The sequence below is a fragment of the Tachyglossus aculeatus genome, chromosome 14, assembly GCF_015852505.1.
Source record: "Tachyglossus aculeatus isolate mTacAcu1 chromosome 14, mTacAcu1.pri, whole genome shotgun sequence".
NCBI lineage: Eukaryota > Metazoa > Chordata > Mammalia > Monotremata > Tachyglossidae > Tachyglossus > Tachyglossus aculeatus.
Window position 1 is genome coordinate 30,038,494 of NC_052079.1, and position 27,376 is coordinate 30,065,869.

The 27,376-nt window shown below is 40.0% G+C and overlaps 1 protein-coding gene across 4 annotated transcripts in view; it reads right to left on the reverse strand.

The window, feature by feature from the left end:
- The window catches only part of PPFIA2 (PTPRF interacting protein alpha 2), a 455,622-nt gene that overhangs the window by 67,589 nt on the left and 360,657 nt on the right, over positions 1-27,376 (reverse strand). For all 4 annotated transcript variants that reach the window (XM_038756973.1, XM_038756972.1, XM_038756975.1 and 1 more), the window contains 7 exons: positions 24,662-24,753; positions 21,283-21,418; positions 19,851-20,071; positions 15,615-15,852; positions 12,032-12,061; positions 9,721-9,851; positions 4,429-4,583 (listed from right to left, as the gene is read on the reverse strand). In XM_038756973.1, coding sequence (XP_038612901.1) covers positions 4,429-4,583; positions 9,721-9,851; positions 12,032-12,061; positions 15,615-15,852; positions 19,851-20,071; positions 21,283-21,418; positions 24,662-24,753 — 1,003 coding nt within the window. The remainder of the gene's footprint in view (positions 1-4,428; positions 4,584-9,720; positions 9,852-12,031; positions 12,062-15,614; positions 15,853-19,850; positions 20,072-21,282; positions 21,419-24,661; positions 24,754-27,376) is intronic.

Below are 27,376 nucleotides of genomic sequence, written 5' to 3' on the forward strand. Positions count from 1 at the left end.
TAGGCCATGAGTGTTCTCAAGTGCTTAGTACTGTGCTCTTCACACAATAAGCTCAATAAATATCATAGATTTGATGGACTGATATTTGCTAAGCACTTAATATATGCCAAGCATCATGCTAAGTGCTGGAATTGAAAAAATACTATCAGGTATGGCACAGTCATTGTTCCACATGTCTAAGAGGGATGTTATCCCCATTTTACAGATGAGGAAACTGAGCCCAGACCTCTTGATGCCCAGGCCCAGTCTCTTTCCAAAAAAACATACTGCTTCTCAAGAAAGGAATCCTTATGAAAGAAATCCACCTCAATTTGAGGTCTCTGGAAGTCATTTTTCAGCTATGTGTTTTCACTGCCACATAGTAGAAGATTTGCCTATTCCTTCTGGACATATGAATTTGGGTGTATTCATAAATTATAAGGCAAAATCTGGCAAGTTCAATAAAACTAGTTGCTTAGATCATAAATGGGAATTAACAATCCAGTCAAAAGTTATAAAATTCTCAATTAACACAGATGGGCACATGTGGTTCAATTTGAGAAATCCATTCAAGGGTCTGCAATATTATGAGCTACCAGGTGGCTGAATAAATCAGGGATGAATTTTTCCCTTAGTAGTGAAACAAGAAACATCTAAATTATGATGAAAATCACTTCTTTTTAGAGATTTTTAGCAGATGAGGAAGAGCAGATATGCATAATGAAAGCACTACACAGTGGAAAGGAGACATATTAACGATTAGTGCTGGACCCGAAGCATAAATGCCTCTGTGTGTTCTTAAAGTGGAACCTGGAATCTGAAGTGAAGCTTGGCAACACTTTGAGATGATTAAGAAAACCTCTCAAAGCCAAGCAATCAGAGACCTGACTAGTAAGAATGTCACAGGTGCAAATACTGAAATAAAAATGATTGAAGAGTTAATAACGCTGAACAAAAGACCATAGAATATAATAGCTCTGTTAACTTTTAAAGTGGTGTGTTGTCTCAAATTAGTAAGGGAAAAACAACAGCCTTCATTGCTTTTTTCTTGCAGGTTCCTCTCCCCACCACCACTTTAACATACAGAAAAAGGGGGGAAAGGACATTTTCACTCTACTAACCACTTAGCACAGTGTTCTGCACAGAGTACATAAATACCATTGATTGATTTGGTGCATTAGAATGAAGTGTTGACAAATTAGGTGAGGTAACAAGATGACCACTCCTTTCATACACACCTTAATTGCTGCAATTATTTTACCTAATAGTTTCACTTCCTTGGTAGAACTTTGCTCCATTGAAATCAGAAATGAGAACCTTGCAACCTGAATTAAAAGTAATTTGTCAAACTCCTACTATTCTCAGTAATAGATTTTTCTTCCAGCTAGTATTAAAGCACCCTGACTCATTTTACAGGCCCCATTCTTTCACAAGCAATATTAGCCCAGTAAAAGACCCACACTAGGGTAAGGTAGTCTTACTATTAGCTAATCAATAAGCAAATAATGACACCCTGCATACCGATCAAAGACCAATACTCTTATAGGTATGACATATCTCTCTGTCAAGCCCCCCCATGGACCTACCTGGTTACTGAGGAGCAGGGAACACTGGAGGCAGAGGAGTGTTTTTTGACGGTATTTCTTAAGTGATTACTATGTGCCAGGCACTGTACTAAGTGCCAGAGTAGACACAAGTGAATCAGGTTCGATGCAGTCCCTGTCGCACATGAGGCTCAAATATAAAAATTTGTATAGTTCCTTATACAAATGAGGAAACCAAAGTCCAATGAATTTAAGTGACTTGCTCAAGGTCACACAGCAGGAAAGTGGTGGAGTTGGAATTCAAACCCGGGTTCTAGGACTCCCAGCCCTGCACTCTCATCACTAGGTCATGCCGCTTCCAAGCTTATCCCAGTGCTTGGCGCGTAATAAGCATCTCTCAAATGCCATCAATACTACCGATGGAACTGCAAGAGAGGTTCACACACTCCATTTCCTATTACCAGCATGAGTTTTTATCCCCTTGTGTTGCCCTGCAATTTCTTAGTCTAACGGATGATTTGTCCAAGAAACACAGCTCCTGAGAGGATATGGTAGGCTTGCTGATGAACACTTAATCATTTAACTGATTGCACAACCGTGTCCTGCGGTTACTGATTTTCTGTGCAGTTTTCACCCTGGGAAAGCAAGGAACTGTTGTGTAGACCAGTACAACTGGCTTTATTAAGCCCAGTAAACTATGAGGCACTGAAACAAGAAGCTAAAATGGGTAGAGTTTTCCTTACTATCTTTGGAGACAAAAAAGAAGACATTATAAAAAAGTGTCCATTTAACATTAGATGCAGGACCTAATTGATTGGTAAATTAAATTTCAGCTATTATTGTTATGAAATGAAGACAACTGACAAATTGGAAAACTATATCAGAAGCTGCATGACCCATGACTCAGGCTCTCTTGGGTCATGGAAATCCTGGGCTACATGGAAGGCAGCATGGCCCATTGGAATGTGCACAGGATAGTGATTCAGGAGAAGCAAAGTTGCCTAGTGGATAGAGCATGGGTCTGGGAGTAAGAGGACCTGGGTTCTAATCCCTTCTCTGCCATTTGTCTGCTGTGTGACCTTAGGTAAATAATAACAATAATAATAACAATAATAATAACAATAGTATTTGTTAAATGCTTGCTATGTGCCAGACACTGTACTAAGTGCTGGAGTGGATACAAGCAAATTGAGTTGGACCTACCTTCTCTGTGCCTCAGTAATCTCATCTGTAAAATAGATATTAAGAGTGGGAACCCCTTGTGGGGCCGGGACTGTGTCCCACATGATTTGCTTGTATCCACCCCAGCGCTTAGCACAGTATCTGGCACAGAGCATTTAACAAATACCATTATTACCTGAGGCCTAATCCCAGCTTCACCCTTGCAAGCTATGTGACCATGGCAAAGTCATTTAACTTCTCTGTGTTTGTTTCCTTCTCTGTATAAAGGGATAAAGTACCTGTTCTTCCTCCCTCTTAGACAGTGAGCCCTGTGTGAGACAGGGGCTGTGCCCAACCTGACTCACATGAATCTACCCCAGCATAATACCATCATCATTATTACCATTATTATTTCCTACAGTAAACTTTCATCTCCCATGTGACAGAAATTTGCTCCCCCCGCCCCCACCGAACAACAACAAAAAGAAACTGGATTTTATTTTATTTTATTTCAGCACCATGGTTATGGGAGATTAGGGAAGACCATCTCCCCTCTCTGTAATACTTATATTGCCTTGCAACTATTGTCACTCTGACAACTCTAACACATGTTGCCAGACATTGCAACATTTGTGGCAATGCATTTTCCATTACTCAAAAACTCTGATTATTCAAAAATATTTTATTTAGAAAATATACAGCCAGCTCCTCAGTGATCTCCTGGTAGCTTTTGGGCATTCAACCATTTCCTCTTCTCTCCCAGATGGCTGCTGGAAGGTGTGGAGACGGTTGGGGAGAAGGGGGGAGGGAGGGAAAGGAGGGGATCCAGACCAGCCCCCAGAGTCAGGCTGTCAGCCAGACTAATGATTTTGGGAAACAGTGGAAATCTAGGGGTTCTGGACAGATTTTTTTTAGCTATCAACTGTTTCCAGGTTCCTTATATTTTTACTGGGTAAATGAACTAATGAACTAAGAGAAGAAGCATAACCCAGGTGTTTGTTTCCTTGGAGTGTTATTTAAAACAGGGGTTTCAAATGCTTTTTCTAATTACTCAAAAACATTTTTTTTTTAGAAAATATACAGCCAGCTCCTCAGTGATCTCCTGGCAGCTTTTGGATATTCAACCATCTCCTCTTCTCTCCTAGGTTGCTGCTGGAGGGAGTGGAGATGGTTGGGGAGAAGGGGGGAGGGAAGGAGAGGAGGGGATAGGTTCTTTTTACTATTGTTATTTTCAGAGTCTGCTCTGGGTTTGGTTATACAGACAGAAGTTCTGATAGTTAAGATTCTAGGCATGACTGTATCAAGGACAAGACAGTTGAGGAAACAGAAATCCTGATAAATTTCTTCCTTCTTCAAGCAATACTAGGGGAAATTTGTTATATTGATGAAAAGAGGCTATCAGTGCCAAATTAGTTTCTTTGGAATTCAACAGGAGTAGTCAAATACATCAGGACCTGGTTTCTAATCCCAGTTCTATAGTTTGCCTGCTGTGAAACCTTGGGCTATCACTTAATTTCTTTGAGCTTCAGTATCATCTGAAAATGGGGATTAAATATCTGTTTTCCCTCCACCTTAGACCTTAAAGGCCATGTGGGACAAAGACTGATTATCTTGGATCTACCCTAGCACTTAGTACGGTGCTTGGCTTATAGTAGGACCTTAAGTACCACAATTATTATTATTATTGCTACATGAACATATAAGTCTGGTTGGGAAAAATGATGGTTAGGAGGCAATTACTTACTGAGCTGTCCAAGTCGGGCCTTTTCCTTTTTTCCAAACAAACGTCCTATTGAGGATTTTATTCCTTTCTTCTTGGGGGCTTTATGGAGTGAATCCTGACTGCTGCTGACACTGCCAAGACCAAGGCTTTCTGGTTCCAGAGACACAGACAAACTGCTGTAAAAGAAGTGAGAAAACTGTTCACCTTTGCACTGTTCATCTAGTACCAAAATGTGCTGATTATTCTTTCAAAATGGAACTTTAAAAATAAAGAAGCCACATGGCCTAGTGGATAGAGCACCAGCCTGGGAGTGAAAAGGACCTGGGTTCTAATCTCTTCTAATAACACCACCACTTCTATGCTGTGTGACCTTGGGAGAGTCCCTTCAATTCTCTGGGTCTCAGTTACCTCATCTGTATAATGGGGATGAAGACTGGGAGGCTTATGTGGGACCCAGACTGTGTCCAACTTGATTAACTTGTATCTAACCCAGTGCTCAGTACAGTGCTTGGCACATAGTAAGCACTTAACAGATACCATAAAAGAAAAAAAACCTGGAGGAATATCTGCTGAAATCTGACTAGGCACTAGGTTTCCTTTGGCAAGTACCAGCCTTTAATATCTTTCCTTTAGCTGTGGGATCTCACGATGCCAATATATTTAGCTTCTCTTTCTCCAAAATAATAAAAATAATAATAATAATAATGGCATTTGTTAAGCGTTTACTATGTGCAAAGCACTGTTCTAAGCACTGGAGGGGATACAAGATGATGATCAGGTTGTCCCACGTGGGGCTCACAGTCAATCCCCATTTTACAGGTGAGGTAACTGAGGGTCAGAGAAGTTAAGTGACTTGCCCAAGGTCACACAGCAGACATGTGGCGGAGCTGGGATTCAAACCCATGACCTCTGACTCCAAAGCCCGTGCTCTTTCCACTGAGCCACGCTGATCTGTTCCCTTTGCTTCACCATTCTCTCAGGGATTTTTTTTCAACAGAACCATACAACATGAAATAACTACCTGAAAAGTCACCTTCCCCTCATTCGAATGTGCTGATTTCTTCCTACGTAACGATGGAAAGACTAAATCCCATCACTAAAGAATTATCAATTATTAGTTCTTCCAAACTATTGTTCCCAACTTTTCTGTCCTCAGTGTTTGAACCTAATCAATTTACTTTTAAGGCATTTGGGTGGTACCCTTTGAATTATTCCACACTGTTTTAGAGATCACTTGATGATTTCCTTAGCAGCACATAATAGTAATAATAATAATAATTGTGGTATTTGTTAAGCACCTACTATGTGACAGGCACTGTACTAAGCACTGGGGTGGATACAGGCGAATCAGGTTGGACACAGTCCATTTCCCATGGTCTTAATCCCCATTTTACAAAAGAGGTCACTGAGGAACAGAGAAATGAAGTGATTTGCCTAAGGTCACACAGCAGACAAGTGGCGGAGCTGGGATTAGAAACCAGGTCCATGCCCTATCTGTTAGGCCTTGCAGAGCTCTCTCTGGGAATGGGAGTTAAAGGACCAGGGCTTTAATCCCAGCTAAGCCACTTGTCTGCTGTGAGACCTTGGGCAAGTCACTTAACCTCTCTGTGCCTAAGTTACCTCATCTGAAAATGGATATTAAGATTGTGAGCCTCAGGGGAACACTGCCTTTCTACAACCTGATTATATATCTACCCCAGCGTTTAGTACAGTGCTTGACACTTGGAAAAAAAATACCATTAAAAAAATGGGAGCCAATTAAGCAGTTGGGGCCCTTCTAATGATGATGACAAATGTTAAGCACTTATTCTGTACCAGGCACTATTCTAAGCGCTGAAGAGGATACAAGCAAATCAAGTTGGTCACAGTGCCTGTTCCATGTGGGGTTCACAATCTCAACCCCTATTTTGCAGATGAGCTAACTGAAGCACAGAGAAGAGAGGTGCCTTTCCCAAAGTCACAGAGCAGACAAGTAGCTGAGTCTGGATTAGAACCCATGACCTTCTGACCCATGCTCTCTCCACTACACCATGCTGCTTCAAAATTTAGCACATATATCCTACTTTGGGCTCTTTCCCTTGCTCAGGCTTTGTGTTTATGCTAGAAGTGTGTTCCTGGTGTTATGCTGTTGAGTACAGCAACAGAGAAGCAAAACCCCCTTCTATCCTGATATATTTGCTGTTCCCAACTACTGTTGCTGTTCTCACAATCATCTCACAACTTCTGCTTCGGTCACAGCACACCTGCTTAGTCTGCAACAGTTGTCTCCTAACTGTTCTGGCATATTGACTGAGCTGTATCTACTGCAACTGGTTTGCATTTCCTATGAGAAGCTGCTTTCCTTTTCCCTACATAGCTCGCTATATAGTAGTGGCCTAGCAGAGAGCCTGGGAAGCAGAGGATGTGTGTTTTAATCCTGGCTCTGCCATCTTCCTGCTATGTGACTTTGGGCAAGTCCCTTAACTTCTCTTTGCCTCAGTTACCTAAGCTGTAAAAAGAGGATTAGGACTGTGAACTCCATGTTGGACAGGGACGGCATCTAACCTGATAACCGGTTATATCTACTCCGGCGCTTAGAAGTGCTTGACACATAGAAAGTACTTAAGAAATATCATCATCATCATACTTATGATTGTTAATGTCAACAATTGTCTTAGTATATCCTGTCCAATCAAAGCTGGAGGAACTCTGTTGTCTGAGACCCCAGCTTTCCAATTCGTATATAATATGACTTATAGGTGACAGATGGGGAACAAATCAAGAAGCTAGATGTGTTGGTGCCATCTCACACCCACATAGAATGTTGTCAACTCTATAGCTCCCTGGGACTTGAATTTGGATAAAAGCATGATGATATGCTGGTGCCAAACCCTTCAAAGAATATGCTGGACTTGTTCATTTGTTTTCTACTTCTTTATTCTTGCCTCATTGGAGCTACAAGTATATCTAGGTACCTAGGTAATAAAATTCTACAACGTGGTTGAGTTGGATGTTGCCAATGTAAATCACAGGATGTTCCTCCTGTTTAAACTGTGAGCCCCATATGGGACAAGGACTATATCCAATCTGATAATTTTGCACCTACTGCAGCAACTTCTATAGTGCTTGGCTCATTGAAAGCACTTAACAAGTACCATTATTATTATATTCTTAATTCAGTACTTGGTTTGGTTTAGTTATAAAATTTCCTAAAAGGTGAAAGCCTGTCCATAACCTTCTTTGTTTTTTCTTCAGGCTCATCAAGACTTTGAGCAGGGCATGTCTGCTAATTCTGTTGTACTGCACTCTCTCAAGTGCTTAGTACAGTACTCAGTGCCTATTAAGCACTCAGCAAATACCATCTATTGATTGATTGATTATTCCCTGGTTCTCACCTGATTGCCAAAAGAGCTTTAAGCATGAGCACCTCTTATAGCAACTCCTGTTCTGGATGATTAAAGATGCTTGTAGTCAATTGAATTTGAAGAATTTCCAAAAAAACTGGACTTGGTTTCTAACGTAAGCAACCGGGAATTATGTCATCAAGCGTGGCTGTTGTAGAATGTAAGCTCATCCTCTAGACTGTAAACTCATTGTGGGCAGGGAATGCCACTGTTCATTGTTGAATTGTACTTTCCCAAGCGCTTAGTACAGTAAGTGATCAATAAATGCAATTGAATGAATATGTGAAAGAGATCCAGACCTAATGCACTATCCTGTTTTACCCCATTGATGAAGGCAATGGTTGAGGAAAAAGTGCCCTAACATGACCTATCTGGTAGACCATATCTTGAGTCTCATGCACTAGAAGAATCATCCACAGCAGCACGTGAGCTTGAAAAGGCAACCTGAGACCCACAGCCCCAGATACGCTGTGCACACAAAAAGGCTGTCTCCTGTAGTGTTGTCATGTTTGTTGTTTGTAGCACGTGGTGCTATTTTTTCATTTGCCTCTCTCTCCCATTCCTTATGAAGATTTTTGTTTGAAAAGAACTGCTACGCGAAAGTAGTTTAGCCATGTTGGGGTAGACTCCACATTATACAATGTGCCTTGTGGATAGAGCATGGTCCTGGGAGTCAGAAGGACTTGGTTCTAATCCTGGCTCCACCACTTGTCTGCTGTGTGATCTAGGGCAAGTCACTTCACTTCTCTGGGCCTGAGTTACCTCATCTGCATAATGGAGACTAAGGCTGTGAGCCCTCTGTGGGATGGGGACTGTGTCCAAGCTAATTGACCTGTATCTACCCCAGCGCTTAGTACAGTGCTTGGCACACGGTAGGCACTTCACAAATGCCATTAAAAAAGAGTATATTCCACTCTTTTTGCTGCTGTTGGCAAAAGTGAGGACTGCTATGAAAACAACTAAAAGAAGATGCTCCCTACACTTCTTGTAAAAGAGTTTTGCTGCTAAAATCATGTTCTCTGTACTCTAAAAACTTCATTAGGGTCTCAGAAGTGCTTGTTTAAAATAATAACAATAACAACAACAATGGTATTTGTTCAGTGCTATGTGCCAAGCACTGTTCTAAGCCCTGGGGTAGATACAAGCTAATCAGGTTGGACACAGTCCCTGTCCCACATAGGGCTTACAGTCTTAACCCCCATTTTAAAGATGAGGTAAGTGAGGCACAAAGAAGTTAAGTTACTTTCTCAAGGTCACTGAGCAAACAAATGGTGGAGTGGAATTAGAATCCAGGCTCTACTCCCAGATTTGTGCTCTATCCATTGGGCCACAGTGCTATGGGAAAATATTAGCAGTCAAGACCGGGGTTGAGCAATAGAGCTCAAGTTCTGAATGGATGGGTTTCCGTTGTGATTCATTCATTCAATCATATTTATTGAGCACTTACTGTGTGCTGAGCACTATACTAAGTGTTGTACTAAGATATGTTTGAGTAGCGGGTCCAGAAGGTCGTTGTCTAATATCTTGTGAGTAAAGGAGAGTAGAGGCACCGTGCTCTTAGTTAAAGCAGTATGATCTTTCACCTTTGGAGAACTTTAAATATTCAACCAAACTTTATCTTGAGTTACAAATGGCTCTTAGATATTAATTTAACTTACATACCTACCTATAAATTATATATTACAAATTATTAATTTATATTAATGTCTATCTCCCCCTCTAGACTGTAAGCTTGCTCTGGGCAGGGAATGTATCTGCCAACTCTGTCGTACTGTACTCTCCCAAGCACTTAGTACAGTGCTTGGTAAACATTCAATAAATACACCATTGATGATGACAGTGATGATTTAACACTCCTCAGTCTGTCTTTTTGTAGTGTCTGTGGCAACAGATATAAAGCAGGGAACCAGCATGAGCCCTATGATCTCACCTTCGGGCATCTGTGTGGTAGGAAGAAGGAAGGGTGTGAGTCATTCGGATAGCTCGAGGTGTGGGAGGAGGAGAAGTTTCACATTTTATTGTCGCTTTATCTTCACGACCATCTTCTTCCACCACTGCAATCTGCGGATCAAACCATGAGTTGAGTTGGATGAAATGAAAATGTGGTAAAATACAAATCTTGCATTTACAGTCCCCTAGACTCTAAGCTCGTTATGAGCAGGGAATGTGTCTACCAACTCTGTTATATTGTGCTTTCCCGAGCGCTTAGTATAGTGCTCTGCATACAGTATGAGGTCATTAAATATGACGGATTGATTGAGAATATAAACATTGTCTACTGAAAATATTAAACTGTCCTCATGTCTGTTATTGGAGAACTAAATAGCCCAGTCAGTAGGATAGTTTTAAATATTTAAAACATGCACCTGATCACATAATAACCAGTGAGTCAATTTACATAAATTGGACTGAAATTTTCGGATTATTGTTTCATAGGAGATGAAGACCAGTTTGGTCTAGAAGACAGAGACTGGTTTTGTCAGAACACAAAATGCCTTGGTTAAAATGGCAGAATCTGTCATCTAAATAGAAATGCCAAGATTTATGCTGCTTAAACTATGCTTCACTTCTTTTGAAGGAAAAAAAATTCAACTATCCAGCTGATTAAGGTAAAGATTCCAACAGTGTCACAACAGGGAAGCAGTGTGGTCTATTGGAAAGAGCACGGGGCTGGGGGTCAGAAAACCTGGGGTTCTAATCCCGGCTCTGCCATCTGTCTGCTGTGTGACCTCGGGTACATCACTTAACTTCTCTGTGCAATGGGAATTAAGACTGTGAGGCACTGAGATTGGGTCCAACTTGATTATCTTGTACCTACCCCAGTGCTTAGGACAGTGCCTGGCACACATAGTAAACTCTGAAAAAATACCATTAAAAACAAAAACAAAACTGAAATGGCAGGGTAGGAAATGACAATTTAGTGAGTACTGATCAAAGATAAAAGCAAAAATATGGATGCTTTGAAGTTGGTGGGACTTCACGATAATTATTCTATAACTCGGTGAAGTCATTGTGAAATTACCAGAGGAAGTAAAAGGCTCATGATTGAAAACTACAGATTGGAAATTTAGCATTCAATATTAGGAAAGATGCAAAAAGGAAACATTCACCTCAGGACGGTGGAACAGTACCAACTTGCTTTGCCAAGACAAACACACCCTAAATACGTTAAATCACATGGATGTTAAATTGCCAGGCTTTGCTCAGTAAATCTCAGCACCTCTTTGGTCATGAGTAGGTTACTGGTGTCCATTTCTACTTCTACCTACTTCCAGTAAATTGTGGGAATTGAGTTTTTTTCAAATCCTATGTTAAGGAAAATACTGCTGTCATTTTAGACTGTGAGCCCACTTTTTAGACTGAGAGCCCACTGTTGGGTAGGGACTGTATATGTGGCCAACTTGTACTTCCCAAGCGCTTAGTACAGTGCTCTGCACACAGTAAGTGCTCAATAAATACGATTGATTGATTGATTGACCACATCCACAAGTTTCTGTGTCTTTTACGCCCAGGAAAGGCACAGGAACATGAAACTATTGATGAGGTTTAGTTGATCAGAAACTATTGGCTCAAGGAAGGACTATACCAAGGAAGAGTTAGCAAGCCAAACTGGCAGAAGAGGTGATGTTTCCAGAGCAATTTTCTGGTCCCGATGTTATTCACTGTTTGTACCGGTGATTTGAATACTGGCATAGAGAGAAGATTAATTAAATCTGTCAAGTTATGGTGCTCAACACTGGTAAACTTCAAAATTCTCAGAGAATTGGCCAAAAAACAAAGTTTTGAAAATCCAAGAAGTTCAAAACGGAAAAGTCTACATGTCTCAGTAGGAAAATAAACTATGAAAAAGGACATTCAAGAATGTAAACTAGTTTGTGAGACCTGCCCCCATGAAGATCTTTAGAAACAGGGTGAAAAGCTATCAATACCAAACACACATTTGATTTTGACGTATCAGAGGCATGGGTTTTGAAGCCTTATGGTGAAATCATTCTAAAATACTGCTATTTAGCAAAGGAGACTAGCTATTAAATACACAGGCTACTTGAGTAAGAGATCATAGTCAAATACTAAGAAACCCCTGAATTCACCTAATGCTTTTCTCACTCTTTTCATGGCTGATTTCCTGTGACTTTTCTAGCTTGACAGGTTCCCATATATTAAACTCGAGGGTGAATAAAATGCAGATGACATAATAGCAAGCTTTCAAATTGCTAATTTATAAAAATGATTCACTGTACCTTTCGTCGATGTTTCCTTAGATCACTTGGCTGTGATTGGAGGCAAAACAAAAACAGAAGCCTAATTACTGAATATCACTTTAACATGATGAATGAGAAAGAAAGCATAACTTTTGGCTGCTGATCATTTATCACTTGCCAAGAGATAAAGCCATCGTGAAAGTACAGACTTTCAAATCTGAAGGCAAAATCCACATAGAATAACCCCAAATCTCTTAGCATGGGACACTATTAAGATTTTTACCATTTCAATAGATCAGAGGAAGTGAAAGGCATACAGAATTATTTGTAGAAAAACTCAGTTTGTGACCAAGTTTGATAGAAAATACATTTCTCATTCTTTGACCCTCTGTTTCCTCAAGGATGATTTATTCTCTAAAACTTGATTTATTTTGGCATAGTGCTAGAAACTTAATTTTTTAAAAAAAGACACAGAACGTCTGTGCATGATAAATATTTTCAACAATCTATAAAATTTAAAATGCATGTTTGTATATGTGATGTTTCGAGGAATAAATACTACCCCATAAAAATATATATGGTGAGTTAAAGCTTTTGTTGGGTGTCACCAACTAAACCAGATAGGTCTGAGTTACTTGGATTGGAGATCAAATTCACCAATCCTGGGTCCTTAATAGAGATAAAGCCACTGTACTCCAGTCTCCCCTTACAGCAGTGCTCTGCACACAGTATGTGTTCAATAAAAACTACAGATGATAATTAACAACACTCACCACTCCCTTATTGCACCCAGAGCAAATGAAATGGAAAGTGTGCTCCATATCAAAATAGATTTTTACATTTCAGCCTTGGGGTTTAGAATTAAAATGAATGAGAAAACATTCAAGTACAATAAAATTAAGTATCACTATCATTTGAAAATTGTGAGATTAATAGAATGATGGCAAAACAGGAATACAGAGCCTGCAAGACTAATCTAGCATAACAGTCCCTTTAATTATTTCATGTTCTGATGTGGAGGCAAGAGGAACTTTTTTTTTCTTCTTTTCTCTACTTTCCACAGGAATGCCCAGTTGCAATAGAAAGGGACCTGTTCATAGCAGCAGATGGGCACTAGCACATCGCTGGGAAAATAGCTCAGCTGTGTACAAATGTTCCAGGAATTCCTCTCATCTCTAGGGAAGCATAAAAGAGATGGGGGAAAACAGTGAAGTGAACTATGTCATTGTGAAGTCCTCCATCAATCCACCTTCCCCATTTTAACAGGCTAAAGATCATATTGGGTCTTAGTAAACCAGTATGTCTATTACTCCAAAGACCAAAACCAGAGACTATGGATGACAGTAGAAAACCCAAACACTTGCTCCAAGGTCAACTTAAGTTTGATTATCATATGGAGCAACTAAAAGTAACAGTATATTTTCCACTTGCCTGTTGTGTCACCTTGGGCAAGTCACTTAGCTGCTCTGGGCTTCAGATTCCTCATCAGTGTAATGAGAATGAAATACCTGGTCTCTCTGTGGGAAAATGACTGTGGTCTGGTGACCTTGTTTCTAACCCAGTGCTTAGTATAGTGCTTGGCACATAGAGCTTAACAAATTTTCCAGTTATTATTATTACTATTATTATTAACATCCTTAAAACATGGGAGAAAATCACTCCAAACAATGGACTGTTGGGCAATGAAGAAGATGATGGACCACTTTAATGTGACTTCTTCAGCAAAGATTCCAAACCCAAACCCTCAAAATTATTGTGGCCATTTACTAGATGAAGCCCTCCACATTTGAACCATAGAGAAAGAAAAATTCCTCACATACAAACACAATAATTTATGGACTTGCACTTTTGGTGATAGATGCTGTGGGCTGCAGATTTTCATGTAGATCATGCTTCTTTCTTGAGCTCTGACAAGAACTAACTTCTGTTTGTGGCACAGATCAAAAATATGGAGCCACATAGGTTACAGTGCAGTTGCTTCAAGTGAGGGGAGAAGTCATATCTGGGGTGTACCAAGCAGGATCACCCAGTTCCTACAAAATTGGAATTCTCCTATGCTTCCAAGAGGTCTCCATTCTGCCCCTACTATCAATCCCTCTGATCCAAACATTTCTGAGATGTGCATGGATCAACCTAGAGAGCATCACTAGGGATAGGTGAGCCTAGATGAGCAGGATGTGAGAGCATAGTTCCAAATAATAATAATAATGGTATGTGCCAAGCACAAGTGCTGGGGTAGCTACAAGGTTTTCAGGTTGGGCACAGTCCTTTCCCACATGGGACTCACAGTCACAATCCCCATTTACAGATAAGGTAATGGAGGCACAAAGAAATGAAGGGACTTGCCCAAGGTCATATAGCAGACAAGTGGCAGAGCTGGAATTAGAACCCAGCTCCTTCTGGCTCCCAGGCCCTTGCTCTATCTATTACACTACTCTGCTTCACATGACAAAGTGTTCCTGGCTCTCCTATCCCTTTTAATGCCTTGGAGTGGGAACCATGCTTTCATACTTGTACTGGGCCCTGAAATCCTCTGGAGAAAGCCTGAGGTTAAGGCATGAGTTGTTGCTAGTAGAGGAAGAAATCAATGATAATAATAATAATAATCATTTTTTTGTTAAGTGCTCACTATGGGCCAACCACTGTATTATGTGCTGAAGTAGATACTAGACCATTAGATCCCAAATGGGGCTCACAGTCTAAGTAGAAGGGAGAACAGTATTGAGTCCCTATTGAGAGAACTGAGTCTCAGAGAAGTTAAATGACTTGTCTAAGGTCACACAGCAGACAAGTGACAGAGCAGGGACTAGAACTCGGGTCTTCTGACTACCAGACCTGTGCTCTTTTCACTAAGCCCCGCTGCTCCAAATATTGAAACATCAAAAATAGGAAACTCCACATGTGTTATTGGTGGTAAAAGTCCATACACCATACACCCTTGTCACATATATACTCTTCTTCCGATTGCTGCATCCCAGCCTTTTCTGTTGTTTGCAGTGGTCTGCCAACAGTCCAACAGCTATGTCACATCATTTGAAACATGCTTCACCATGTGTTTAAAGCATTTATTCCACCCATCAGATTTCCATGTGCCCTCTTTCAATTCAAAACAGAAGGTTTTGGATATCCTGCTGCCATCCAGTCCCCTCACATGTATCACACAAGAAGCAACGTGGCTAGTGGGCCTGCAAGTCAGAAAGACCAGGTTCTAAATCCGCCTGACTTATCTGCTGTGTGACCTTGGGCAAGTCACTTCTCCGTGTCTCAGTTACCTCATCTGTAAAATGAGGATTAAGACTGTGAGCCCCATGAGAGACATGGACTGTGTCTAACATGATTACCTCGTATCTACCCCGGCACTTAGTACAGTGCCTGGCACATAGTAAGCACTTAATAAATACCATTACAAAAAATACGTATCCCACAGTGGAGCTGTTTCTGGAAGCATTCCCTCAGTGTCGACAAGCTGACCTACTTTAGAAGATGCATTCATCTCCTGGGGCAGTTTTGTCAGCATCGTCTGCAAATCATATTCAACATCAAAAGGCAGAATGTATGTGTGCATTTGTATGTGCCTATGTGCGTAATATGCTCACACACAGACAGTGCCTCATTTCCTTACCAGTGTCATAACTCCCATTCGATCCATTTCCCGGGCTGGGCTGCGAGGAGTGAGCTTAGGTGTTGAATGGCCACTGGGAGGTGATGAGCTTGCCAGGGATGAAGCTGTTACTGAGGCAGTGATGGAAGTACCTGGGTGGACCCTCGCTAGGTTCAAACCTTCCAGGCTCACACTGGCTACTCTATTCTCTATTTCCTCAGCGCGCAGTTCCGTCGATTCCTTTTCCTCCTGAATTAACCTGAAAGACATGTTTGAACTCTGGTCAGTGTGGTATGCCATAGAGTAGCTCTGAATTATAATTAAGAATATTCTTAGAGTTAACTAAGTCTTTATTTCTAATCCCAATATAAATACATTCATAATGCCTCTTTTTGGCTTCTCAGTTCTGCCAGACATTCAATGACTTCCAATGAATCCAGGGCAGAAATGCCCTAGAGTGCATTGAAAGATTCTGTAATCTCTTTTTAAGAGAAAGGATTTACAATTTTCTTTCCCTTTTTCTTTCCCAAATAATAGCACCCATTATTTAAAGCTCCTTTAAAACTCTGACATTTTCAAGTCCCTCCTCATCAGTCATCCGATAATCAATTGCTCATGTTTTGTTTCCTGTCAGACTTTTCTTCAATAAAGCAAATTAGGTGCATCAATATTCTCCTCAGCTGTTATCTTTGTTCACTTTATACTGAAACAAGCCAAAGAGAAGAACAATAATTGGGAGTGTAAACAGTGAGAACAAATTTACAAATCTGGAAACATCACTAGGTTACCTTCACATTATTTTTATTATTATATTCGTTAAGCACTTACTATGTGTTCTGAGAGTTGGGGTATAAGCAAATTAATTAGGTTAGATATAGCACCTGTCCCACATGGGGCTCTCAATCTAAGTAGGCAGGAGAACAGAAATAGATAGTGACTCCTCATGTTTTACATTTGAGGAAAATGAGGCACAAAGAAGTTAGGTGAGTTGTCCAAGGTCACATGGCAGGCAAATGGCAGAACTGGAATGAGAACCCAGTCCTCTGATTACCTGGCCCGGGCTTTTTTTTAATTATTAGGCCATGCTGCTTCTCATGATGTCTAAGAGCTCAAGCACAGTGACCTGGACAGATAATTGCTCTGTGAATAAGCAGGAGCAGCATGGGAAGCAGCGTGGCCTAGTGCATAAAGTGTGGGCTTGGGAGCCAGGGGACCTGGGATCTAATTCTGACTCTGCCACTTGTCTGCCGTGTGACCTTGGACAAGTCCCTTATCTTCTCTGTGCCTCAGTTTCCTTAACTGTAAAATGAGGATTAAATAAATACCTCTCCTCCCTCCTACTTAAACTGTGAGCGCCATGCAGGGCAGAGTCTGTGTCCAACTTTATTACTTTGTACGTAGTCCAGTGCTTAGAACAGTAGTAAGTGTTCTACCGTTCTGACATATAGTAAGTGCTTAACAAATACCATAAAAAAATGGCAGAGTTGGGATTAGACTACCAGGGTACCCTGATTTCCAGGCCCATGCTTTCTCCACTAAGTCACCCAGCTTCTCATTGTACAGCAAAAGTAGTTGCTAAGCGTTTGAAGATGAGAATATCAAGCTATTATAAGTGTTCACATCGTGCCATTACTAGATTTGTCCAATGTAATAGCAGCACTTGAAGATAGTTGGAGTTCTTTGGGACAATAATTTGATATTGAAATTTTCATATTCATAAATTTTCCACTGATGAACAAAATGATACATTTCTTGTCACAACAAAGACATCCATTATTAAATATCCTGTGACTGAACATGATTCATTAACTACAGAGGGAGAAAAATCAATTTGCAATTGCAGAGCATGATTCAGAGTTTATTTCAAATAGGAATTTTATGATAAGGACATTTGTTATGTACTTGTTTCAGATCATTAGTTTCTTAAGACACATACAGAAAGAGAAAGAGAGATGGAGAGAGACAGAAAAGAAAGACAGCAACAAGGAGAGAGGATATGGCATAGTGGAAAGAGTGTGGAGTTGGGAGTCCTGAGATGCAGTGTCTAGTCTCAGCTTTGCTACTTGCCTAGTGTGTGGACTTGAAGAAGTCACCTAACCTGAGCTTTAGTTTCCCAACCTGTACAATGGGAATTAGACACCTCCTCTTCCTCCTTCTTAGACTGTGAGTCTATGGGAGACAAGTATTGTGCCTCATCTGATCATTTGAAATTATCCTAGTGGCTGACACATAGTAATTGTTTTAATTGCATTGTATCGTCCCAAGCACTTAGCAGAGTACTCAGTAAGTGCTCAATAAATATCACTGACTGATTGATAACAATAACCCTGTGGACAGGTAACACACTTATCAACTCTGTTATATTGCATTCTCCCAAATGATTACTGCAATCTTTTGCACACAGTAGGCATTCAATAAATACAACTGATTGATGAAATGAGCTCATCTCTAGACTGTGAGCTCATCTCTAGAGTATGAGCTAATTGTGGGCAGGGAATATGCCTGTTCATTATTATACTGTACTCTCCCAAGTGCTTAGTACAGTGCTCTACATACTGTAAGCACTCAATAAAACCAAATGAATTAATTAATTCAATTGTATTTATTGAGAATACAACAGACACACTCCTTGCCCACAACGAGCTCACAGTCTAGAGGGGGAATGAATGAAGCAGAAGGAAAGAGTGAAAAAGACAGAAAAGAAAGACATGGATAGAAAGAGAAGAAGAAAGGGGTGACAAAAACATGTATTCACATGCCCAATCTTAGAAACAGTCATTGAGACACTTTTAGTATGCTGACAAAGAGAAATGGTGGCTATTCCTGATACACTATTTCTTCCTGGGTTTAGGCTGCTTCTTCTGCCACTGTGATGGGCTGTCATTGGCTGCTACTGATGTTGTTGTCCTGTGTTATTGTTATTTTCATTATCATTATTATTTTTGTTAAATGAGTAATATGCTTAGTGTTCTAAGCATTGTGGTAGATACAAATGAGTCAGATAGGACACAGTACCTGTCCCAAATTAGGCTCAAAGTCTAAGAATGAGGGAGAACAGGCATTGAATTCCCATTGTACAGATGAGGGAACTGAGGACAGAGAAATTAAGTTATATGTCCGAGGTCACACAGCAGAAAGTTCCCTATTATCACCTCCCAGCCACAACTAGAGCCAAAGATGAAACTTTTGAAGATCCTGCCAGTTTTTAAGATACTGTAAGTAGGACAGGGAGACAAATTTTGAGACACAATGGGAGATGCCTAGTCACTTTTCATTTGCTTTAGTGGTAGTAGTGTTTTATTAAGTGCTTACTGTGTGCAAAACACTGTACTATGCATTAGGAAAGAACAACTGGGTGAGAATTAGCCAGGGTCCCTGGCCTTGAAAGAGCTCACCAGATAAGGGCCTTAATTTGGACTCTTGAATCTCGGTTGCTGACATTTCTTTAATTAGGAAGTGTGACGTTACCTTAAATTTCCTTTTTTTAGTTCATCTCTTGCCCAAATATGTGAATATTGATAGACCTTAGCCCTGAAACCTGGACTGGGAAAGTTTTACTATATCAATATATACAACATGAAACATTATGATAAAATATCATATGAAACACTTGCAGCAAGGCTTAGGAGATAGAGCATGGGCCTGGGAATCAGAAGGACCTGGATTCTAATCTCAGCTCTTTCACTTGTCTGCTGTGTGACCTAGGGCATGTCACAACTTCTCTGTGCTTCAGTTACCTCATCTGTAATATGGGTATTGAGTCTGTGAGCCCCACATGGGACAGGGACTGTGTCCAACTTGATTTGCTTGTATCTACTCCAACACTTAGTACAGTGCCTGGTACATAGTAAGTGCTAACAAATACAAACTATTATTATTATTACTTATTATTATAGATCCAAAGAGGTTACATGCTCAGTTCCCAAAGTGAAAGAATTCAAAGTTCATTTTTAATAGGTTGTCAGACTTGGAAAATTAAAATTATGTTGTTTAACTGTGAATGAAAAACTGCTTTTTCAAAGGAGCTTGCTGGAAGGTGGAATCACATAAGAATGGAGGTTAGAAATAGACAATAATGCTTTGAAGAAATTGGGCTACAATATAAAAAGTGCCTTTTATGCATCCAAACAATCTTCTGCAAAAACCCCGAAACAAAACATACAGTGTTGCCTCATTACCTGGATCACTTTCTGAACTGCTGTTGTTATCACAAAGTATATGCATATTAAACAAATTCAAATGCTGGTCAAAAATTACCTGATTTCTTTATTGATTGCATCTAGCTGTTCTTGAAGCATCATGGCTAGAGTTTGGGCATCAGAATGTCCAGTTGGAGACAAAAGGTCCATGGAGCTAAAAATAGTTTCTCTGTCATCATCATCAATATCAGACATCTCAGTGTCACTTTCAAATGGATGGCTACTCAAAACTCCAATCTGCTGAGTTCTGTTCCACTCATGGTCCCCAAGTGATTTAGCCTAGATAGTAATTCAGATCAAAGTATTTATCACACTGGGCATTATACATTGTTTACTTTCTAGACAAAGATTTTTGAAATGGATCTTTGTAATAAAGGAATAACTGAAAATAGCTTCCAGCATTTGTGGTTGGTAAAGGCAATTCTTTGGCATAAATAACAACCACCATAACAATAATTAAGAAGCAGATGTAATCTAATTTTACCAAATGTAATCAATATGCCACACACACTTTTTTTAAGGTATTTGTTAAGTGCTTACTGTGTGCCAGGCACTTTAAGAAGCACTTGGGCAGATACAAACTCATCATGTTGAACACAGTCAATATCCCACATAGGACTCACACTCATCCCCATTTTTCAGATGAATTAACTGAGGCACAGAGAAGTTAAGTGATAAGGTTACACAGCAGACAAGTGGCGGAGCTGGGATTAGAACCCAGGTGCTCTGACTTCCAGGGAATAGGTCCAACCCGGTTTGTTTGTTTCCATCCCAGTGTTTAGTACAATGCCTGGAACATAGTAAGTGCTTAACAAATACCATTATTATTATTACTATTATTAAGCCCTTGAAAGAGCACAATATAACAATGTGGCAGACACTTTCCCTGCCCATAACAGGCTTACAGTCTAAAGTGGGATATGTAGGATCCATAGCGATCTAGGTACTGGCGGGTAGCAAGGAAGGTCAATGGAGTTGTGGAAAAATCAAGTGAAAATGCACTTTGCACTAATGGAACAATATAAACCTGGTAAACCAGGGATCCTTCTCAAGCTGCTGCTACTCCTGGGAACTCAACAAGTGTGTGACTAATCAGATTTAGCCTTCAACATATTTCAAAATTCTTTTTGATGGCCAAAAGATTGTTGTATTTTCCAACAATCGGCTTTATCCATTTTAAGCACTCTCCGGCTAAAGCAAAATGGAATCTCTTATAGACTGATGGGACCAGTCAATACGACATTGGGTAGAATCAACTGGTTTGAGCTTCAGGCTCAAGGATCATCCTCAGGAATTAATTCACTTTCTCAGAAAACAGTAGAAAAGTGTTTTGTTTTTTTAAAAAATCAAAACCAGCCAAATTACATGTTTTGGAAGCTATTGAGAGTCCCATTTTGTTTTCACTGGTAGGCTTATTTTTATTTTGGCCAGGAGCTCCTAAATCTCACTGTGAAACTCTGAGAGGGATGAAAAGTGAAAAAAAGTTGAACCTTGGGTTCTTCCCTTCGGACTCCCATCCGCCCTCTCCTCGGTCTTCTAATCACTTTAGTTGATCGGTAGTCAGGCTGGCTGTCAACGAGTGAACCTACAGAATATCGCAACTCCGCTGTGGTATCTAAGTGAGTTCTGGAAAAGATAAATCAATCCATCAATCAATCATACTTACTGAGGACTTACTGTGTGCAGAGCACTGGACTAAGCACTTGGGAGAATCCGATAATACAGAGTTTGTAGACAAGTTCCCTGCCCACAGGGAACGTACAATCCAAAATATCAATGACATGTGCTATGCAAATTCAAACTTCAGCATAAATTCAACACTATATCACTCATTACTAACGCATCCTCAATCTGTTCTTTCTTTATTCAAGAAAAAAACATAATTTATCTGTTAATCTGTGAGGAGAGCTGTTTCTGAAATGACAATGAGGAGCAATGTTCTACAGATAAGAACAGTTTCATTTAATGTTCATATTTTGTTTTATAAGTTATTTTGTTTTTCAGTTAATAGACGTTTATATGAGAATTCTCATTGCCATACCTAAATTCTAGTTAGTCAGGAATGGAGAAAACCAATTGTCAGCTTTTCAAAGTAATGGCTATGAGGAGAAGGAGGAGAAGATAAGTCCAAATAATGAAAAAAACCCAAAATAATCATTTGTCTGCTGTGTGACCTTGGGCAGGTCACTTAACTTCTCTGTGCCTCTTTTACTTCATCTGTAAAATGGGGATTAAGACTATGAGCCTGTAAGACTATGTCCAACCTGATTAGCTTGTATCTATTCCAGTGCTTACTACAATGCCTGGCACATATTAACTGCTAAAAAAAATCCATAAAAAGTCCTCAATTCATCTCTCCCTCATCCAAATCACACAATTCAATCTGTCACAAAATCCCAAGAGTTCAACCCTTTCAACATTGCTAAATTCCACCTTTTCAGCTCCATCAAAACTGCTACCATGCTGATCCAAGTACTCATCATTTCATGCTTTGACTACTGCATCAGACTGCTCATTGATTTCCCTAATATGATCATAATGATGATAACAATAGTTATGATGATGATGATGATAACAATAATAATAATAGGATTTGCTAAATGCTTTCTACAAGTCAAGCACTCTTCCAAAAGATGGGGTGACAATTAATCAGGTCAGACCTAATCTCTGTCCCACATGGAGTGCATAGTCTAAGTAGGAAGGAGAACAGATTTTGAATCCTCATTTTAAACAAGAGGAAACTGAGGCACAGAGAAGTTGAGTGACTTGTCCGAGGTCACATAGCGGGCAAGTTATGGATACAGGATTAGAACTCAGGTCTTCTGACTCCCAAGCCTGAGTTCTTTCCCAAGCCACGCTGCTTTTCCCTGCATCCTATCTCTCCCTTCCCCAGTCCATTCTTCACTCTGCTGCCCAGAAAGGGCCTTATAAAGCTGGAAAATGTGCAGGCAGAATTGTAGTAGAAGAGTAGTGAGGTGAGGTAGGAGGGGCCAAAGTGATTAAATGCTTTAAAGTCGGAGGTGGACTGGACCGGAGGTACTTGAGGAGTAGGGATAATGGTCTGAATGTTTTTGTAGAAAAATGATCCTGGCAGCATAATGAAGTAAACTATAAGCTCCTTAAGGACAGGGAACATTTCTCCTAATTCTGTTGCATTGTACTCTCCCAAGTGATTAGTAGAGTACTCTGCACTTAAAAAGGGCTCAATAAATACCACTGATTGATTGATTGGACTGGCGTGACAAGAAACAGGAGGCAAGGAGGTCAGCAGAAAAGCTTTACAGTGATCAAGGTGTGGTAAAATAAGTGCTTGGATTAATATGGTAACAGATTAGATGGAAAGGTAAGGGCAGATTTTAGCAATGTCGTGAAGGTTGAACCAACAGGATTTAATAGTAGATTGAATATGATGTGCGTTGAATGAGACAGAGGAGCCAAGGATAATGCCAAGCTAACAGGCTTTCAAGACAGGAAGGACTGTGGTGGGATATGAAAGCCAGGGAGAGGATAGGGAATGCTGTTTTGGACAAGTTGTTTAAGGTGATGGCAGTACACCCAGGTAAAAGATACCTTGAAGGCAGGAGGTAATGCAAGACTGCAGAAAGGGAGAGAGATCAGGGCTGGAGATGTAGAATTGGGAATCATCCACATTGAGGGGGAAAAGTGCAAAAGGGATTTTGTGAATGAGCTGAAACACCCTTCTTCATTTCCCACGGAATTATTAGTTCTCAAATGTTAATTTTGCTAATGGTGAATTTTATTGAATACTTAAGGAGATATTATGGAGGGACTGTAAAATCAGATCAATCCTAGAAAATGGCATACATTTTCCAAAGAAAGTATTACTTTGATCTAGCAATAATCCATTAATTAAAAACACCCCAAAAATACAAGTTTAACTGGAGATCAGCTCAGAAAATCTGGTTGCATCCCTCATAAAACTAAAAAAAGAAAACGAATCTTTCATGGGGCTTTAAAAATAAAATTCCCAACCCTGATTATTCAAGCCTAAATCAGATTAAATACATGTATTGATGTAAAGCTCATCTATGCTCTGTTTTGTCCTTTAAAGAGCAGGATTAAACACATACACACTAAATGACAGCGTGGCTCAGTGGAAAGAGCAAGGGCTTTGGAGCCAGAGGTCATGGGTTCAAACCCTGGCTCCGCCACTTGTCAGCTGTGTGACTTTGGGCAAGTCACTTAACTTCTCTGTGCCTCATTACTTCATCCGTAAAATGGGGATTAAGACTGTGAGCCCCCCGAGGGACAACCTTCTCACCTTGTAACCTCCCCAGCACTTAGAACAGTGCTTTGCACATAGTAAGGGCTTAATAAATGCCATTATTATTATTATTATTATTATTATTAAGAGAAGCAGTGTGGCTAAGTGGAAAGAGCACGGGCTTGGGAGCCATAGGTCATGGGTTCTAATCCCGGCTCCGCAACTTGTCAGCTGTGTGACTTTGGGCAAGTCACTTAACTTCTCTTTGCCTCAGCTACCTCATCTGCAAAATGGGGATTAAGACTGTGAGCCCCACTTGAGACAATTCACCTTGTCGTCGTCCCCCACCCCGCACTTTGAACAGTGCTTCACACAAAGTAAGCACTTAACAAATGCCATTATTATTATTATTATTATTATTATTATTATATTTGAATCAACCCTAGACTTCAATTTAGCATACTGTGAGTATAATCTGACTGCATTCTATTAATTTAGATGGATAAAGAATATCTTTAATTATAAATTTCAAAAAAATTGAAACAGGAATACATAAACTCCATATATACTCCTTACTCATGTGTTTGAATAATCAGTCAATCAATCAGTCATTTATTGAGTACTTTCTGTATGCAGTTACCTACCGTGTTAATGTAGGTTCAATTAAAGAGCCTGCTCTTATTTTCATCTGATCAAGTTCTGATCTCAGTTTTTCAATTTCTTCAGCTAATCGTTCCTGTGGGACAAAAAAAGAGGTTTAGCTATAATATGAATATGGCAATTATAACATTCCCTCAAATGTTAATTCTGAGAATATTACTTAAGAGTATGAGAAAAATAAAAGCATCTGAATGCATGAACCCTTCACTTGACGCTCATTACATCAATCAATCAATGGTCTTTATTGAGCACTTACTATGTGCAGATCACTGGACTAAGTGCTTGGGAGAGTATAGTAGAATAGAATGAATAGAAATGATCCTATCCACAAGGAGTTTACATTCTAGAGAGGAATACATTCTTAAGGGCTGCACTCATTGAGTAGAGGAGAGGTATAATGGCAAAGGTGACAGTTATGACACTGACAGGTATGACCGTCTTACCTCCTTCCCTTCTCCACAGCACCTGTTTATATGTATATATGTTTGTACATATTTATTACTCTATTTATTTATTTATTTTACTTGTACATATCTATTCTATTTATTTTATTTTGTTAATATGTTTGGTTTTGTTCTCTGTCTCCCCCTTCTAGACTGTGAGCCCACTGTTGGGTAGAGACTGTCTCTATATGTTGCCAACTTGTACTTCCCAAGCACTTAGTACAGTGCTCTGCACACAGTAAGCGCTCAATAAATACAATTGATTGATTGATTGACAGAAGTGGTGGGAGAGGTACAGTGATAGGGCTGAGGAGAGACAATAATAATAATTGTGGTAGTTAGGCATTTATTACGTGCCAAGCACTGTACTAAACTCCGGGGGAAAGCTAGGATTAGAACCCAGGTCTTCTAACTCCCAGGCCTATGCTTCTTCTACTAGGCCACATGGCTTCTCATGGGTAGAGATCCAAAAATTAAGCTTGACTGACTTTCTCCTATGTTCTTTAGCTGCTAGTTGTTTATTGGCCAAAATCGCCTGAAGCATGAATAGGCAGTTCCTTTTATGTAAGGAATATCATTTTTGTGCTAATGCAACTGATAATGGGAAAGAGGGTGTGTGTGTGGGGGGGGTATGTGTAGAGGAAGTATGCAAATTCCTATAACTATAAATAGAATCATCCTGTGTTTGAGGATTACTTTTCTGGTACCCAAATACTTCTGACACACTCCATAAGCAATGCGTACTTCATCACTTTTATTTTATTTTTTTTAAACATCCTGCCTTCTGTAAATCTGACCTGAAATTTACACTGCTATGCTAATTTATCTGCCAGGCAGATTTTTGACTTTTCCTTTAATAAATACTACAGATAACAAATCCTAGTGTATTTTCAATATATTGAGTTCAGTTTGAGCAAGTTTAGGATTTCACCTTGGCTTTAACATATCTACCAATATGCTGCAAACCACACACGTTTTCCCTTTCCATTCAGAGCCTGCTGCTAAGCAAGAGCCTCTTCTACATGCTAAACTGCCTGACTCTCCACCTGGAGATGGCTTTCTAGCTTGGGAAAAAAAGACCTCCTCTTGGACAGGGAGGATAAGAGGGGAAAAAGCACCTATCAACTGCTCTGCCCATCATCTCTCACTGCTGCAATTGAAACCTGAGAGATGGGGAGAGGAAAAATGGGGAGTGTTTGAGTCTCACAGTTGCTGGTCTCAACTGGAAAGATAAGAGGAACCACCAATAGATTGGTGACATGGCAGTGTGAGGCATATGGGAGATGTAGACTGGGAAAAGATTAACCCATTCCACTGATTGTATTAAGGCTCAGAGAGGATGTTGAAGACTTCTCTAGGTGCCTCAGAATGTAGAAATAGTAGTGTAGTCTCAAGTTTCTTTTTTGTTGGCAGGGGCGGTGAACTAGGGGGTATTTGTTAGGTGCTTACTATGTACCAGGCACTGTCTTAAAGGCTATGGTAGATAAAAGCTACTCAAGTTGGACACAGTCCCTGTCCCATGTCGAGCTCAGTCTTAATCCCCCTTTTACCAATGAGGAAACTGAGGCACAGAGAAGTGAAGTGACTTTCCTGAAGTCACACAGAAGACAAGTGGCAGAACTGGGATTAGAACCCATGACCTTCTGACACGAACGCCCATGCTCTGTCCACTAGGCCACCCAGCTTTGTCTATTCTGTTTATTTATTGTTATTTACTGGTTTGTTTTCCATCATTTGTTGTTATATTTCTCCTGCCTTTCCTATGGTAAGTTTAGCAATTTCATTGGTGCCAATAATAGGGATAGTATTTCAGTATAACTGTTTAAACTTACAAATCAGTTCCAACAACCAACAAATAAATACAATGCAGTCTGTTTAGCAGTGGAAGTCTGCAGGTGCCTAGCCCTAACTGAGTAGCATTTCCATTGTTTTGGAAGTCCCCTTGGACCCTTGTTCACCACTGAAACAGTCAGCCACACTACAAATTTTTTTTTAACACAGGTTTTCAAGACTGCAAATATCACATTGTTTCAGGAGGGCCATATTATCATTTCAACATGAGGAAATGGGACATTATTTCCCTACTCCTAAGAATGTCTGCGCGATCCCTCTGATGCATTAGATTATAAACTTTTTGGAAACAAGGACAGTGTCTTTTATGTTTGTAATCTTTTCTCAAATGCTCAGTATAGTGCTTTGCAAAAATCAAACCTTAAGTGATACTGATTCATATCAGTCTATGATACTGAGTGGTAC